General features: G+C 36.4%; 1 protein-coding gene across 13 annotated transcripts in view; it reads left to right on the forward strand.

Moving 5' to 3' along the window:
* UTRN (utrophin) overlaps window positions 1-18,564 on the forward strand; it is a 486,188-nt gene that overhangs the window by 259,384 nt on the left and 208,240 nt on the right. For all 13 annotated transcript variants that reach the window (XM_087865550.1, XM_087865558.1, XM_087865561.1 and 10 more), the window contains one exon: window positions 67-256. In XM_087865550.1, the coding sequence (XP_087721676.1) occupies window positions 67-256 (190 nt within the window). The remainder of the gene's footprint in view (window positions 1-66; window positions 257-18,564) is intronic.

Consider the following 18,564-nt stretch of genomic DNA (forward strand, 5'->3'; position numbering starts at 1 on the left):
TAGGGTGTGCGTGATGTGGACTTTCGCACTGTAACAGAGACGTGCCTGTCGTGTTGTTACCTGCAGCATTGCTGACAGACAGAGTGCCTTGGAAGCGGAGTTGAGGGCAGTGCAGGCCTCTCGCCGGGATCTGGAGAACTTCCTAAAGTGGATCCAAGAAGCGGAAACCACAGTTAACGTGCTTGCGGATGCCTCTCAGCGGGAGAATGCTCTTCAGGACGCGGGGTTGGCCAGGGAGCTCACACAGCAGATGCAGGCAAGTGCGCGGGGATCCGCACCCCGCGTTTTTATTTCCACTGTGCTCTTTTGATGCAGCTACCCGCACATTTGTTACCATTGAAGGGTGAGGTTGTTACCTCATTCTGTTATGAGATCCATGCTCCCCTGTGAATCACTGGTTTCTGCAAATAAGATTTCTAAAATATTTTACTTAATAAGAGAGGAAAAACACCTTGTTTTATGGAAGTAATAATTGTTTATTTAGACTTACAGGCTCATAGCTGTTCTGTTTTTGTCATTTTAAGCCCTATTACACTTAGCCTTATTGAATCCTAAATTATGACAGCCTTTCCTTTTAATATGAAGTTGTTCCTTTCTCCATTTATTATAACATACTTAATATAAAAGCTGCAAAGGCTCTGTGGCTTAATTTACAACTAAGAACACCAGGCTTGGAGGTATTAGTTTTATGTCTTTAGCTTGATGGCTATGATTGTATATGCAGTCTGAGGTTCAAGTTTTTCTCCTCCACGAAATGTGCTAACACAAAATCTTTCCTTTACAAAAATTCATGAGGAATCTCACGTAGCATGCCTGTACCCTTTTTCTGCCCCCAAGTACAACTGCTTCAGTGCCCTTGAAGTTACCACCTTTGTGTCGAGTGACCTGGTCTTGCCCATCTCAGACCTTCTCCTTTAGCACTTGGTTTTAAAAGCGATTTTCATGGAGCAGTTCCCTTGTCTACCACAGTTTCACATCTTACTTCTGTCTGCTATGTCATTCGCACATCATTTTGACCGTTATTATTTCTGATATGCCTGTGAACTCATGACCCAGTGTCATCTGAGGCACGTCTTCTCCTGTCCCAGCCGATCACACGACTCCTCAGGGGCAGAGATTATGTTACTCCATATTGTTGTCTACGCGGGGCTGTGTGTGTGGATTCTAGGTAAATATTGACTGCTGCCCATGGACCCTAGCTTCAGCATTATGAAATTCCGTGTGATGAGCTTTTTGCGTCCTTTCTTAGAATTCTCTTCCCTTGAAACTCAGAATGTTCACAAATATGTGGCTCTGGGTAGAGGGTACAGTAGCTTCCTTAGAGCTATTCCTATTCTTATGAATTATCTCTAAGTTTGAAAGTGTTTTCACTAAAAAGTATAAACATTTTTTTTTTTAAGGACCTTTTGGGAATAGACTTATTTGTAACTTGTTCCCATGCATATGGACTGTTAGGGTGTTTTATGGTGGAGGCCTCGAGATTAATTTAACAAAAATCTATGTTTACTTACATTACTTCTTATTTCTTATTCATTGCATAATACATTCGTGACTTGATAATGAGGGTGACCGAGCAGGTATAGAGGTTAAATACGTGCTTTTGTCTCACCATCTAGAATCTCAGGAGGCCGCTATCCATGTTATTTGAAGAAATATTTAGCTGTCATCTCATTTTCAGAGGGTTAGAGAGGGCTCTAAGTGTGGGCCGATGCTAGAATGTATTATTTTTTATGATTTAAACAACTGGAAGCCTGACCTATAAATGCCCACGGATGCTTACTTTACGTAATGGTGTTCAACTCAGAAGATACCCGGGCTGTGCATTTGAAGAGGCAACAGTTTTTAGACAATGAGCCAAGGAGGCTTGAAATGAACCTTGACGATTAGCATCAGCAAAATGCAGACCTGTCTTAGAGTTTAATAATGCCTTCTGACACATTTTATCTTGGAATATATTCTTACCATAGCTCAAATTTCTTCTCGATATTTAGTGAATACCCAAACTGTAGAAATAAATGTAAATGAAGATGTTTAAATTCTTTCTAAATAAAAATAACTAAGCACAGGATTGCTTGTCTTATGGCAACCAGCACCAAGAAAGAAAGGTTACTGACTAAAATAATAAAGCACATTGTGACATGTATAGTTAATGCCTCTCAAAAATAGTTCCTGAAATTTAATGTTGTGGCTCACAAGAAGTATTAAAGAGGGCATTTATTAAGAACATATTTCAGTCTCTTTGTTTGTCTAAAGATAAACACATGTATTTGCTTTTGTTTAGGATATTTCCCGTTATGGTAATTTGCATGATTTTTCACTGCCTTGCTCCTTTTAAAAATGATCTTAATTTTAAAATGTTCTCTCCATTTTATTTTTAAAAAACTCCTATGGCTTTATTTTTGGCATCTTAGAGGTAGATGCGTTTAGAGACTTAGTACCTTCTGCTGAGTTATTTCTGAGACAAGAGAATTTAAATTACCCCATGACTTTTTGTATTAATGACACCTCCGTTGGTGTGAATGAACAGAGTTAAAATGAATGAAAGGTTTGGGGATGGAAATATGTCTGTTGAAGAAAATGAATGTACGAACAAGAGTGTCTGAAATTATAAAATAAATTTTCTGGTGTCGTGGTGAGGGATGGGGGCAGTTTACGGGTGCACCGAAAAAAATGGAGTCAGAACCTCAGCCTGTGTGTGCTCGTGCACAAGGGGTGCACCTGGCACTGCTTACGTGACATGTTCACTGACACGTTCACTGGTGGTACTTGCTTCATGTCTTATGACACGTATACGACAACTGGATGCAGAGCCATAGGAGCATTTCCTGAAAATGAAGAAGCCTGCTCTGTATTCAGTTTAAGGTGAATTTGAGTAAGTATTTGATAAAGGGTAGTTTGGAAGCACCATGGAAGATGGAGATTAATTTCTGGGATTATGCTATGATACATGCCATTTCTGTTAAGGGTGGATGATCATTGGGATTTATGTGTTTATGTTTTACTGCCTGGTTGCAAGGTGGTGAGGCTTTCCTCCTCAGCAGAGTTGGCAAGAGAAAACCCAGTCCTTTGGAGAGAGCAGCTCCGGAATTTCTGAGTGGTCCAGATCACAGAGGGTCTTGTTTGGCTTGCTAAGTATTTTATGTTTTAATCTGGTGGCCACAGGGAGAAGTTGTTAAAGAATAGTGAGCAAGAGAGTGATGCAATGGGATTTGTATTTTGTTAGGAATCTAGCCAATGGCATTGTTAGGAATGGATTTGAATTGGCAAAACTGACAGTAGGGTGTGCAGTCTGCTAAGATGGTCTTGCAGCCGTCTGGTGAGAGGGGGTAATGACCAGAAATGAGGCAGTCACCAGGGGAATAGACCTAATGACCTTATGGTATGGGTAGACAAGGGAAGGGTAGAGACTAAGAGGATTTCCAGGCAGGATTAGAGGCTGAGGCTGGGAATATAGGGAAAGAACGACTCAGGGAGGTGGTGTCAGTGAGTGTGGCGTGTGAAGGGGTGATCAATTTCATTCTATGTTGAAATAAGGCATTTGAGTAACATCCAGGAGGAGATGCCTCACTACGTGGCTGTCACTGTGGATCTGTATTTAGGTAAGGGAATCTGACTCAAGTGCAGAAACTTTTTTTTTTTTGGCGTTTGAAGGAAAGCCTATTATTGTCTTCCCTCTAAGTTTATCTATTGGTTCAAATGCATTTATTCTGAATTTTCTTGTCATATTCTAGGATATTATTATCATTTTAATTATATTTCAGAATACAAGCTTTACAGTTTTAGCAGGAACCAATTAATTGAGATGATCTGATTCTTTCTTGGGCAAAAGCCTACTGCCCTGGGTGGCTTTATAACAGGTGGCTGCTTTTGCTCTCACAAAAGGTGTGTTTGGGGATTGTGGTATTTTCATCTCCCCTGTTCTCCTTCAGTCTTATTTTCCTCCTCTCATTCCATAGGTGCGGGCTTTGATTGTTTAGACTGTTGTCGATCTTGCCTGGTACCCACCGCCACGACCGGCATGGTGTTTACGGGTTATACCTCTACTGTGTGAGCTTCAGCTGCTGGTTCAGGGACAGGAATTACAGCTTCGTGTATTTTTTTGATAGCAGCTTTATTGACATTTAATTCACATTCCACACAAGCCATCCATTTAAAGTATACAATTTAGTTGTTTTTAGTGGTGTGTATTCACAGAGTTGTGCAATAATCACCACAATCAAATAGAACATTTTCACCCTCCCCCAAAAGAAACCACATATGGCTTTGCTATCGATCCGCCTGTACCAGCTCCCCAAACCCCGACACCTAAATAATCACGAATCTAATGTTGTTTCTTTATTTTTGCCTATTAACTTAATATTTTTAATTACATCATTGACTGCCTCTTCCGATTTTGGCTTTGTATAGATATTTTGACGTTGTTAGCCTATCCAGAGGGAGGCAGTATAGACCTTCAGGGAAAAAACATAAAGCAGAAGCAGCAAAATATACAAAAACACTGCTTGATAAACACAACTCTATGAGACCCAGTATAGGACTGTCAATCACACTAACGTGAAGGACTGAAAGGCAGACAAAGTCAAAGAAGAGAAATACTTTCAGTGCTGCATTTCTTTTAAAGAGTCGTGATGGTAGGAGAGAAATAGCAGCCTTACCTGAGTTATTAGTTCGAGCAGGACACTGATAATGAGAAACGTCTGGCTTCTATTTCTGGCTGTGCCCTTTGACCCAGTCATTTAATCATTCTGGGTTATTTTGCTCATTTCCTAAGAGTACTTTACCCCAATTGTTACTTGTAATAGTATTCAGCCACAGTAGAAAACACATTTCACATATGCACATGCATATAAAACCTTCAAATTCTGTCCTGGGTTTTTATATCATATAATCATGTTTTATGTTTCTTACTCATAAAATTAAAACAGCATTATGGCAAATAAGATGAGATCACGAAGATGCTGTCTAAGGGGAAATGTGGTAATTTGGAATGTTAGTAGTCCGTTACAGACTTTTTTTCTTTTGTATTTTATTAAATTCACTGTATAATTAGAGAAGTCCTAACCTAACATTAGAAATTCTATTTCTCATGGCTTTTCTCCTGGGCAAGCATCTGAGAGCCCATGGACGACCCTGCTTTTTGGGTGTCCTAGGTAAAGCCACATACCCCCTGCAGGTATTTCTTGTTCTGTTTTGTTTTAGGTGGTCTTGTTCTGAGACCCGTCTGGAGGTGATTTATTAGCACTTAATGTAGGGGCTGATATCATTAAAGTCAGGTACCCTTCTGCTCTTCTCAAGATTTATAACAATGTCTGTTCACTCATCCCACAGAGCACAGCCAGAGCTGCATGCAGTCGGGTAGTGAATGCATCTCTCTTTTAGAGTGAGTGAATGAATACCGCTCGATCTCTTAATATAAACTAGCCTTGAGGCATGCACCGTGGTGATGTGTTGAATCTCGGTTCCCAGGGGATGTCTGCTATGTATCTGCAGCTTTAATGTTTCACTTAATATCCTTTTTGGCTCCGGAGCGCACTCCTCTCCAGCGGCAGGCAGCATTTGGCTCAACAACTTGCTCATTGTGTCTGCCCGAGCCGTGCTGAGCAAGTACGGGCTGTGAGCATCTGCTGGGGGCTTTCTTTGTGGCATTTGTCTGTGTTTTTTTCAATTGAGAAGAAGTTGAAGGAATACCAGCCTCCTTTTGCCTAGCACCTAAACCCCTGTATCTTTCAAATGCATTCCTGGAAACGAGCATGCTCAGAGAACTGGCAAATCATTGTCCAGTGACCGGGAGGAAATGATCATTGCTCTTCATTTATAATGCAAATTCTGAGGTGTCTCCAGAAGTGTGGTAAACTTAAAATGATGGCTGTGGTGAGAACGTCTCTGCAGAAAGTTGTGGTTTTGTTACATCGTTTACAAAGGATGGCAGTTTCTTCTCCTCGGTATCAGAAGCTCTGTAAGGTAACTGAGTGACTGAAATGAGGATCTCGGGTGTCTGACAATTCTCCTGTTTCTCAGGCTCTAAAAAATAACCTTTCAGGGTTCTTATCAAGGAAAGATTCCTTTTCTTAGTGACTGATTATAAAAGCTGTTTAAGTGAATTGCTTCATTAAATTTTGTTGGGCTTCTGAAATAAGTATTGTTTTAGTGCATCTTTGATTTTGCATTTGACAAAATCTTATCTTCTGAGAAGGGCTGATAAACTGTTTGGAGAAAATATGGCAAAACTACATTCATTAAGACCTGTTACCTCTGTGATACTTTGTAGTGTCTTCATATTGAATGGTATATTAGTCTTGTGTAAATTTCAGTAAATTTTAAAGAAGAGTTTTAAATAATTCAGTAAGATTACTTAGTAACTGTCTATCCCTTTCTAGCTAATTGTTTTTCCATTAAAAAATTAAAACACATTTTAGAAACTAGACTGAATCTCATCATAAAATATCCCCTATATTCTTGAATCTGCATATATTATAGCTAAACTTGAAGAACTTAATTTTATTTGAACAGGTGGATTAAGTACACTTTCGGGAGGCAACTTGTTTGACACTTGCAAATTTCAAATACTACGTCATCCTAAACATAATCCATTGAATGGGCTCCTGTGTTTTAAAGAAAAGTTGCCTATTGTATTTTTGATCATTGTTTTGTTTGCTTTATACCATGTTCATACTGTCTCATTACTTTGTCAAAAATTGGAGCAGTGTGATAGAGAAGGAAGGAAGGAATTGTAACAGGAATGGGAAAGCAATTTATACAGCACCGCAGTACCACAGTCTGCCTTCGTCACGCGCTGAGTACCATTCTAAGTAATGCATCTTGTTGCCCTGTCAGCTGCCCAAACTCATTTGTAATTGGAACGACTGTCTCTAGGACACTATGACTTTTCCGATGATATAAAATATGACATGTCCAAGCATCTAAACCGCATGTTATGTGGCAGTGCAGTAGGAGGGGAAAGCAGTATTCTATTAACTTGATCATATATTTTTATTTTTTACAGCTTGGTCAATTAAGTGTATTTCATGTCTAGAAACTTTTTTTTGGAAAAGTTTTAGGAGACAGACTGGTAGCGGGGCATTCTTTGCAGAAATACTTATGAGGGTTTCGTTTGCATGAGAAGTTAATTAAAACTTAATACAACTTAATAATTAATTTGGTTATAGAAATTCATAAATTAATTATTTCAGTGTGTTGTGTTTTGGTTCACTTCAGAGAAAATGTTTATTCTGGTAGAAACATTTTAGGTATATCAGGAACAGGCAGCTTTAATAACAATAAAAGCTCATTCACTAATGCATGTTATTTTTCCTCTTTAACTACAAGTGTGAATATATAAAGCATTTCTTTTTTATTAGCTGGGTTATTTTTCTGATCCATTTATATGCATACTTCCACAAAATCAGGTCTTTTTCTCAAGTCATGTGACCAAAGCATTAAGTTAGTCACGTAGGAAACAGTAGAAGTTCAAATACTAGATAAAGTTACTTAGTTTCATATTTATACCCCAAATAAGCACAGGTTCAACTACTGAAGTCATTGGGTAAATTAACTGCCATCAGAAGTATTCTTTGGATAGATTTCTTGAGACTTATAATTTCCTAAAGAAAGCATTAAAACTTAAATGTTTAGAATAAATTTACTTTTGCTTTTAAAAAATTAAAAGTTGTATTATTTGCAGTTGAAATATTATCTTCCACATTTCTTTCTTCAGATGCAAAATTAACAACTGCTTAATCAAATGAGAACTATGCAATTCCAGTACTTGCCAGCAGGTGTCAATATAAGGCAGTGATATATGAGATTTTGGCTGAGGAAGGGGAAGTCTAGAATAGGAAGTGGCAAAATTACTATGAAATAAATCAGCTAGTAACAGATATTATTTATTTGCTTGGTTATATTTTGAAAATTGATCTTAGTTACTGAGCTGTGTTAACTTATATGGTATAAATACAAGTTTAGTTGCAGAACTAAATATTAACAGTTGCTATCCCAAATACTGACATGGGTAGGTATCTATCTATAGAAAGTGAAAATATATAACTGCATTTTAATTATCAATAGTCTTTGTGTACTATTTAAAAGTTTAAACAAGTTTGGTGTTTATTTGCTTTAAGATACCATAAATTCTTTTCCCCTTAAATTGTGAATGTTATAATGACTGTCTTTCCCTATACCTCCTACATTCTCTAAATTTAGTTTCTTAGAAAGGAAATGCTGTAAGTTTCAGTGTTTCTTCATAAAAATATAGAGGTCTCTTGTAAATATATTTACAGATCAAAGTGAATGAGAAAAAAATGTTGCATAATCTAAGGGAGATGTGACTATTTTAAATTCATATTGGCATTTTGAAATCCAGTGTCTGTTAATATTCTGTTATCCTCTTTTCTTCTTCTTCAGGATCTCTCTTTTTACATACCATGTGGAAATTTAGTCTTTTATCAGACTTTCCTCTGTGATACCTTGTCTTTGCTTATTTTCATACTTCTCTTGAGTGTCAGAAAATAATTCATGGTTACACATTTGGAAATTTATGTTGAATATTCTCATTTTGTGTGTTTTCTCTATGTTTTGAAGGGAGAGGGATAGATAGAATGTGGAATTCATGGCCCTTGGAGTTAAAATATACTTTTCCTCCTCTCTACCTATTTACACATTCACTTGTATTTTCGCCTTTAAAAATATTTCTTCCTTATTATACATCCCATAAAATTTGGGTGGGAAAGTGAAACAGAAGTGCTTCTTACTTGGAGATAAAATTAGCAGCAATGAAATTGCCCTGATGACCTAAAATCACCTCATGCTGGATGCTAATTTTTCCAGATTTGGTTTTGATTGCTTAGTTCCTTTAAAATATTAATGATTATAAAAAACAGTGTTTCTTCTAATAGAGCACAGCAAAAACAACTGAATGTAAGTGATTGAAAAAATAAAATTGACTTTGTTTTTGATTTGTTTTTAATTTGTTTTTTATTTTGATTCCTATGATTATTTGGGATATTTTATCATTAAACCTTTATATAAAGCTGAATTTATGTTGAGTCGGAAAGGAATTTTATAAGTCTTGTTTTCTTCCTTACTGTCCATTTTCATGAAATATTTATTAATTGAGGACATGGTAAAAGGAGCTTTTTTTTGTAAGCAGATTGAGATATGAACCGTTATAACAAAATAAGGAAAAAAGTATATAATTAGTGTTATAAATTGGAATCCTCGTGACTTAAGCATTTAAAAATTTTTGATTTAAGTAATAAACTTTTATTTGCCTACATACATATATAAATCACTTTAGCTTATGTGGCTTTTTTTTTTTTTTTAAAGATTTTATTTATTTATTTGACAGAGAGAGACAGGCAGCGAGAGAGGGAACACAGCAGGGGGAGTGGGAGAGGAAGAAGCAGGCTCATAGCGGAGGAGCCTGATGTGGGACTCGATCCCGGTACGCCAGGATCACGCCCTGAGCCGAAGGCAGACGCTTTAACGACTGCGCTACCCAGGCGCCCCTAGCTTATGTGGCTTTAATCATCTGCAAACTTTTTTGATCCTGTAGTCCATATATATATATATGGTATATATACTCATATATATATATATATATATATATATATATATATATATACTCACACACATAAACACATATTCATTTTAAAATTATACACATATGCTTTGGGCAAATCACATATTAAATATTAGCAGAGGGGCGCCTGGGTGGCGCAGTCGTTAAGTGTCTGCCTTCGGCTCAGGGCGTGATCCCAGCATTCTGGGATCGAGCCCCACATCAGGCTTCTCCACTAGGAGCCTGCTTCTTTCTCTCCCACTCCCCCTGCCTGTGTTCCCTCTCTCGCTGGCTGTCTCTCTCTGTCAAATAAATAAATAAAATCTTTAAAGTAAATAAAAATAAATAAATAAATAAATAAATAATATTAGTAGAGCATAATTTTGTTCTTACTTTCCACTATTCTCTTCTTACACCTCAGTCGGTTGTCCTTTTCTCTCTGTGTAATACACATGCCATTTTGGTGACCACTGATTCAGTGAAACTGTGGCCATTCCTGGCCTTGGCTTATGGGCACTCAGGCTTTCACGATGGTGCTGTTCTTGAAGTCATTCCTGAAAACCCATGTGTTCTGTGGTGTCAGAGTAGCTGTCGATGAGTACTCTGAAGAATGGAGACCAGAAGATCTTGAGATCTTGCCCCGCAAATCTGGATTGAGTGGAAGCCTTGCTCTGTGTGTGTGTGTGTGTTTGCATGTAGACAACACAGAGCCACGTGGAAGGATGTGCTGTCACGGGACAAGGATGTATGACCACAAAGGTACAGAGTGTCTGAACAGTTTCAGATTCATTGACAATGTAAATCTACACACCATTTTTCACCTACATGTGTGGGTTCCCTTTATTTAGAGGTAGTTAAGGTTGAGTATGTGTTAAGAATGTGTGGAATGGAATGGTGTATTTTCAAATGACTTACACCCCACATAGTTAAACTTTATGTTTCTTATTCCCAAACATTTCCCCACCTTTTTTCCCCCCCAGGTGGAAAACTACTATCCATGAGTAATCAAATCTTCACATGTTTTAGGGTGATGGTGCTTTACTTTGTGGTGATCTGAATGTTAAAATGTAGGTATTGTAAGGTCAACTGTCAGTCTCCACAATCAAATCATACATATGATCGTTTGAACAGTAGAATGTCAGAGTCATGGTCTCTAGCCTGGGGGTAGAACTCCGGTTGATTGTATGAACATTGGCTCTTCTTGGTTTTATGAGAAATTCTTCGTTTGGTTACTTCAGAGGATTTGTGAAGGCTGAGGTTTAATGGAGAAACAAATCCATGGAAGGATTTGCGTACATTTAACCAGTCACCATTGATGCATTAGGCTTGTTGCCTCACAGCTGTATGGACCCTGGGCAGACTGCTTCTCTTACTCTCCGTCTCTTTCCGCGCACTTGCAGGGGCCTGAGATGATAGATGAAGCGAGGTGGGTCAATGGAGACAGTAATTACATCTCTACACATCATTGGATATTTTCCTGTGGCTTCCAAAAGCAACAGCATAATTTTAGATGATTCTCTGATCTCTGTGTTGCTATAGCTTCCCAAGTCAAGATGTATATCAAAATCATTTTCTTTTCTTTTTTTTTTGTTATTATGTTCAGGTTAGCCAACATGTAGTACATCATTAGTTTTTGATGTAGTGCTCAATGATTCATTAGTTGCATATAACACCCAGTGCTCCTCACAACACGTGCCCTCCTTAATCATTTTAAAAACCAGTTATCTAACTAACATTTTATTAATCAGAGAACTCATGCTATCAATGACTTAGGTGTAGTATAATTAGATATGATGTAATGCTTTGTCAGTTAACTAAAAAGTAATTAAAACCATTCTACAAGATTGCATTTTAAACAGTTCCTTAATAGCCAAAATACCACTATTTGCATAAGTCTAGATCTGTGATCTACAAATCAAGGACAAAGTGAACCTGACAGAGTTGGAGTAGCATTATGAATATGGATAAAAGTTCTCCTCTGTTTTTTGGGTAGCACTTGATAATTGTGACTAAAATGTTGATGGTCTGTGTTTACCTAGGGGTAAAGTTTATTAAATTTCAAGGGGAAATTTCCAAGCTGAATGTACTGCTGGATTTTAAATGTGCAGCCATGATCCACTCCCTCTTACTAGGGACTGTGAGCACTGCCAGCTTCTCTTGGTATACTTGGTGGTTTATTTTTAGCTCTCTAAAATAAGCAATTAGTAGAACTCTTACCATAGAGATAAAAGAATGTAGAAAATTTCATGCTATGGTAGCTTTCTCAGTTTCACAAAGTTTATTCATTTCTGGGCAAAGGTAAATGAGTCCGAATAATAGAAATTGGAAGGCATACGAAGTGCAGCGGACGGTTTCTTTTCATTTTTCTTCTTCTAGTTTGTTCAGTTCTGCGGAATTATAGAAGATTAATTTATAACAAAGCTCACTTATAAAAGCAGACAGAGAGCCTTTTAATGCTTAATAACAGGCTGATATGAGGGTATGGCTTGATAAAGCTTAAGCAAGAATTTTGGAAAAACATCAAATGGAAGACTGCGTTGTACTGTTTTCACAATAGACTCTTTTGCTTAAAGAAAATTGAAAGAAAAATGGTCAAATACAGCAATAAGATAACTGCAGGCTTTCAGGACTAAAAAATTTCTTATTCCTGCTGATATAATTTCCTTTCATTTTTAGAGTGTTTTAGAGTTTACAGAGTGTTTTCTCATATTTCATCATTAATACATAGGATGTTAATTAATAATGATATTATTACTTATCCTTAAGACATAGGTAGGAAAGAAATCATCATTTTTCCCATTTAACAAATGGAGAAATGGAATTGGCACATTGACAGGTTAGGGAGCATGTCAATAATTGCTTAGCTAGGGGCGCCCAGGTGGCTCAGTTAGTTAAGTGTCTGATTTGGGCTCAGGTCATGATCTCAGGGTCCTGGGATCCAGTCCGGCATTGGACTCCGTGCTCAGTTGAGAGTCTGTTTCTCCCTCTCCCTCTGCCCCTCCCCCTGCTCATGCTCGCTCTCGCTCTCTCAAATAAATAAATAAAATCTTTAAAAGAAATAATTGCTTAGCTAGTATGTGGCACAATCTGAACTAAATGTAGGTTGTCTGAATCTAGTGTCTCCTTACACTTAGTTTCAGATGGTTTTAGGGATTATGCTGGGCTAAAACGAGCCATGCACTAGAGAGAGTATAGAAAGAGAAATCACATTAGTAAGTAGTAGATATTGTTTTATTCTACATTATCTTCCTGTGCATTTCATTTTCTAAAGAAATTTAGCCTACAGCATCCTTTAAGACACGAGGAGATGTTAGAAACGCTCTGATTCAACTATTTCATTTTACAGATGAGGAGACAGATCATCTATGAGAGATATTTTATTGCTGCTAGTTTTGTAGGATGGAGATGTACTTGTTTTCTCCTAGAACTTGAAGCCTAATGAAATATGTCCTTTTCAAAACTACTTTGATATTTGAATTCTGGCTGTATAATTTTAAGAGAACAAAGATTTTGTTCTAGTTTAAAATTATACATTGGGCACTCTTTTAATGGGCTTATTTTGCAGTTTTATAAAAAAAGATGGATTGGTTCATTTTAATGCAAATTAATATAGTTGGTTCTAGGTTTTGATTCATAATTTGGTTTGAGTCTCAATACACAAGTATTGAATTATGTATTCACTGAAACTAATTCTCTATGCTCAAATGTAGTTTTTTATCATTATATTTAAAAGTGCATAATAGCCCTTTAAAAGAATAAATTGAAAATAGTCAACTAATTTTCTAGACTAGGTCTTTTCCAATAAGAAATTTGTGGGATTTATTTATTTATTTATTTATTTATTTATTTATTTATTTGCAATTCAGCTCAAAGATCATGTGTTGAATGGCTGTCATGTGCCAGGGTACATGGTAAGCAGCATAAGCATAAAGTACAGTATTGCATTTTCCATGTACAATAAAGAAGTTCAAGTAACTTGTTCTAAAGACTCAGCTTGAAGTAGTGCAAGAAAAAGTTTTCCTTGACCGCTGAGCTCGTGACAGAAACTCTTGTAGGGTTCCTCAGTTTATGGGGGTTCCTCTAGAGTATTGCTTAGGCTCCCGCATGGCACTTGAAAATCTAGATAACCCACAGTGAAATTGATGTAATCTTAAATTACATCAGAAACCGCATTTGGAAGAAGTCCTCTTCCATTGCCAGAAAGTGAACAGAGCAAAGGAGTTATCTTTACTCTGACACAGGAGGAAAAACAAGCATGTTCGCTTAGAAGAGAATGGAAAGAAATTGCTGAACCTCTTAATGTATTCTCATCATTTAAGAATTATGGGTTTTGATGCCATTAGTTTTGAATCTAAGTTCACTCTCAAAACATTTGAATTACTGTTCGTGGTACAGGTATACTATTAATTAGCCTTTTATGGAAAGCTCTTGATATTTGGCTCAAAAATGATATAGAATGAGTTTAGTTTTACTTTTTTTCAGGGCATACATTGCAAGAGTTTAAAGACATAAAGGAAGAGAAAATTTTCTTGCTTGAAAACATTATCTGACACTATATGTACTCCAGGTTCAGCATTTGAAAAGGCCAAGGTGTGTGTGCACCTACCCAGTGTGAGGTGACAGGGGGCTGGCATTCCTCAGGCCAGGATGGTTGCAATATGGATGCAAGGAAAGTGGTGTTTGTGATTAGGGCTTCTTTTTTTTCCTTTTAAATAAACTTTCTTTTCAACTTTATATATCATGAATGTTTTTCCATGTCATTAAGCATTTCTTACGTTGTGATATTTTTAGTAGTGTTAAATATAATTCTATCGAATGGCTGCAGGATAATTTACTTTAAGTGATCAGCTATGGTTAGATAACTAGGTTATTACCAGGGTTCTCATGATAAATAATTCTGTGATGGACATCCTTCTACATCATTGAGTACATTCTGATTATTTCCAGGATGTGTTTTTAGAGTAGAATAACTGGACCAAATTAACATTTGATGGTTTCTGTTTATATATTGCCAAATTTGCCTCTTGTGAGGTATTACCTGTTTATATGTCCATTGGCAGCTTGAATGCCTAATTTCCTGTACCCTCCCATAAAACAGGGGATATCAATTAAAAAGTAGTTTTATGAAATTGTTAGATGAAAAATGTAGCCATGTTGTAGAATGTAAACTAAGATCTAGCAAGGTTAACTAATTCACCTAAGAGTGGGACCGACTAATGTATTCCAGATACTGGGCTGGGAACTCAAACAATGTAATGTCTAAAACAGGATGTGACAAATACCACATAATAAAGCTAACCGTTTTTTGAACACTGAAGAAAAAAAATAAATTCTGATTTGAAAATGTCAGGGAAATGTTAGAGAAAAGGTAGTACCTCATAGGGCCCGTGAGGAGTAGGGTGAGTTTAACAGAGTAGAGAATTCTGAGAGCAGACAAGTGAATGAGCAAACACACAGGGTGCAAAAGTGTGTTCGTTATAGTTAGAAAACATGGGGTACTTGTTTATCAGAAATGGCTATGAAATTCACTCATTAACATTTTCATCTCCATAAAAAAAAATTATTCTTTTGGTGGCCAGCCCTGTATGCCAGATTGACTTTTGATTGTTTCCAAAATTGAGTCCAGTTTTAAAGGAAAAATATTTGTGAATATTGGCAATATTCAGACCTGAAGGGCATTTCCAAAAGGGAATTGTAAAATGAAAAATTGCACAATATCATGTCTTTGAAATAATAACATAATTCTTCCAGTGTCTCCTTTAAATGGAACAGCCTTCCTTTGGACCCTTTGGACATGAGTCATTTTGGTATGAGAGTGACAAAAACAGTTATACTTTTAATTGTAACTCAGTTGATGAGTGAATGACACAATATTATCAAGCAAAAATAAAAGATAATTCACAGTGGAAGTCAGTCTATCCACTGTTAAATTATAGATTTATAGAACTTTAAAGTTTATGAAAATTGAAACTATCTGACCAGTTTCCTCATTATTACATATGAGGAAACAAAGCCTTAACATTTATGTGGAGCTTTGCTCTTAATGTACTTTGCTTTATTATTTTATGCTGCCCACGATCACACAGCCAAGTGATTCTTGGCTACATATTTAAGTTTCCAGGAGATTACTCTAGTGTCCATTACATTTTATGTGTGCTTATTTTAATAGAATGTGTATTTAACTTTGCCTGGTATTATAATTTGATGTTTATTTCTGTGTTTCTCCTTCTGAATTGTCAGTTTCTTGAATTTGGGGCCATATCTTATTTTAGGAGTATTTGCAAATGTTGAATAAATAACCCGAATTTCTTTTTTTCCCTGAGATTTACAATGTGTTATAATATAGTAGAAATGCTGTGTTTGGACTCCATATTTTTCTTCTTAAAGAGTTTCATTGAAATATAATTCATATACAATACGATTCACTCTTTTAAAGCATACAATTCAGTATTTTGGTTTTTTTTTTTTTATAGCATGCTCACAGATTGAGTAACAGTTACCACAAGTAAATTTTAGAACATATCCCCTCCCCAAAGGATCCACGAACAGTCTCTCCCCGTTTTCCCCCACTCCACTCTCCTAGCCCTAGGCAAACACTGATCTGTTTTCTGTTTATTTGTTTGTTTTTTTCTTGTTTTTAATGTGAGATTAGGAATAAGAATTTGAAACCTTAAGTGTTAGGTAAAAGGGCTGGAAAATAATCCTAATTTACCATGATACATTTACTATTTTATCTTATAGAATTTGATAGTTTTTGAGTTTTAATTATCAGTAAAAGGATAGCTTTTTGTTATAGTACCATAAAATATTGCATTTATTTTTCATATTAACTATTTAGAGTACTGTAAAAGTGAAGTATATTGAGGAAAATGTTGAATTTGGAATCCGAAGCCCTAGGTTTGATGACCCTGCTTGCTGTTTGATCTTTTGTAATGTTCAAGTAATGTATCAGTTCTCAGTTTCTTCATATAGACACTGGGAACAATATGCATTCTGGTTACTTCAGAAAGATATTATAGGATTGCTAAATTAATGTTTATGAATTTGCTACAAAGGCTAGAGTATTACTAAAATTAAAATACTAAATTTTCTGTGAATTCTTTTTCTGTAAACCAACCAACCAACAAAAACAATGACAATGTTTACTCACGTGTGCTTTTACCTCGGCCCACTGCTGGAATAATTTTTGAAGTAATGAAAGGACACACTAACTTAAAGCTTCTACTTGTCTCAACTCAGGCAGCAGAATGTTGAATAACCAGCCACCTCACATCTTTGCAGTTCAGGGTCTTTTCATTTTTCTTCATTCCTATGGCACCAAACCGGCTTCCATATTAAGGTACATTCTCTGCCCGCAAACTCGTACTATTTCCAAACGACTTAGATTCACACTGAGGCTACATGAAAGGGACCATGTCTTCAGAGAAGGACTAATGGCCCCCGAGGCAGCAGGATCTAGTCAAAAGAAAGATTCTGAAATTTTTATGCAATCCAAAATTAGGGCAGTCATAATTTTTATAACCTGTACATTATCTGTCTCAGATGCTGGTGGGCACATATAAAACTTGGAAAGGCTTAAGGAAGGTCTTTCTTGAATCTCAATAATAATTAAATATTCTGGTAATTCTCAGATGATTTTGCATAATCTCTGTTTTGAGAGTGAGGTTTTGATAGGTACCGAATAACCTGAATTAATGACTATAATGACTGAGTGCTGTTTTGCGTTAATGCTTGAAGCAAATCCTAGATTGCTTCATTACATAGCCTGTCATTATGGAAGACCCTTACATAGTGTGGTGGTAAAGAAAGGGAAACATTTGCTCTTTTTGAAGTAATTGTGTCTAATGGAAGTCTAATGACCTATTATGCTTATTTCTAAAAGCTGAGCAGTGAAGCTTGAGAGGAAGCTAGTGAAAGATTTGAGAAATGATAATGTAAACCAAAATCTTAGGAAGTTTCATGTGGTTGAGAATCAGTACTTTAAGACAATTAAATAATTCAATAATTTACTTGTGCCAAGTGTCATCCTTACTTGAAAAGCTGGAGTGATTTCTCGAAATGTGCCCATATCACAGAGAGCTGGGGTAGAGGGCTGCTTTTCACTAGGTGTCTTGTACCCTTTAGGTGTCTTACGGTTTCTCTGAATTTAATATGCTGATTGAACAAGGCAGTCAGTGTAGTGTTCTTGCGGGTATGAAATCATAGAACTTACTAACCAGTGATGACTTGATTACTTTGGATGTTTTCAAGCTTATTTTCTTCATTTTTCAAGATGAGAAGACAGAGGCTTAGAGGCGTTAATTTGATCTGTCTTAGGACATACTAATGGTGCGTGGTAGTGGTTGAGTTGTTTTGACAAGGATATATTCTATTTTTGGATTCTATGGGGCTGTATGATTAAAAATGTATTTTATAGGTTTCTGAGATAGATTATTGACACCAAATGAATCAAATAGTTGGTATAAATGATTTACTTGGAGATGGGTCCTGAAAATAAATGAATAAAACATACCCGTTTAGACCAAACACACACGGTAACCTCTTACAGTTGTTAAGTTGGTTGTCAGTATAGCAGCGCATACTTTGCTGTCTCTCAACTATTCTGTATCCTATTTTCATGATAAAGTGTTTCAAAAGTAGCAGCAACTCTACAGTGATAAAAGTTGGAGAGATTACTTGAAGCTCTGCAAACTTAACAAACAAACTCATGGAGACTCATGAAAAAATTGCCATTGCCCTCTATGTATATTCCTCACATTTTCGCAATTTAGGACTAGGACAAATGCAAAATAGTTTAAAAGTATCTTGACTTCCCGATAGTAACTATTTACTGAGCCTGTAGCTTTTCATTCTTTTAGCTCATTTAAATTTGAACAAGTCATTTAAAAATTCTCATTTTTCCTTTACGAAAGCTGCACATGCCTACTACAAGTTCGTGACTTCCCAAAGCATGAAATATGTAGTGTTGATACCCTCATTTAGTATAGTTTACTCATTCTTGTGGAGAT

The sequence above is a fragment of the Ursus americanus genome, chromosome 11 (genome assembly GCF_024610735.1).
Source record: "Ursus americanus isolate L20-20 chromosome 11, mUrsAme1.1.p, whole genome shotgun sequence".
Classification (NCBI taxonomy): Eukaryota; Metazoa; Chordata; class Mammalia; order Carnivora; family Ursidae; genus Ursus; species Ursus americanus.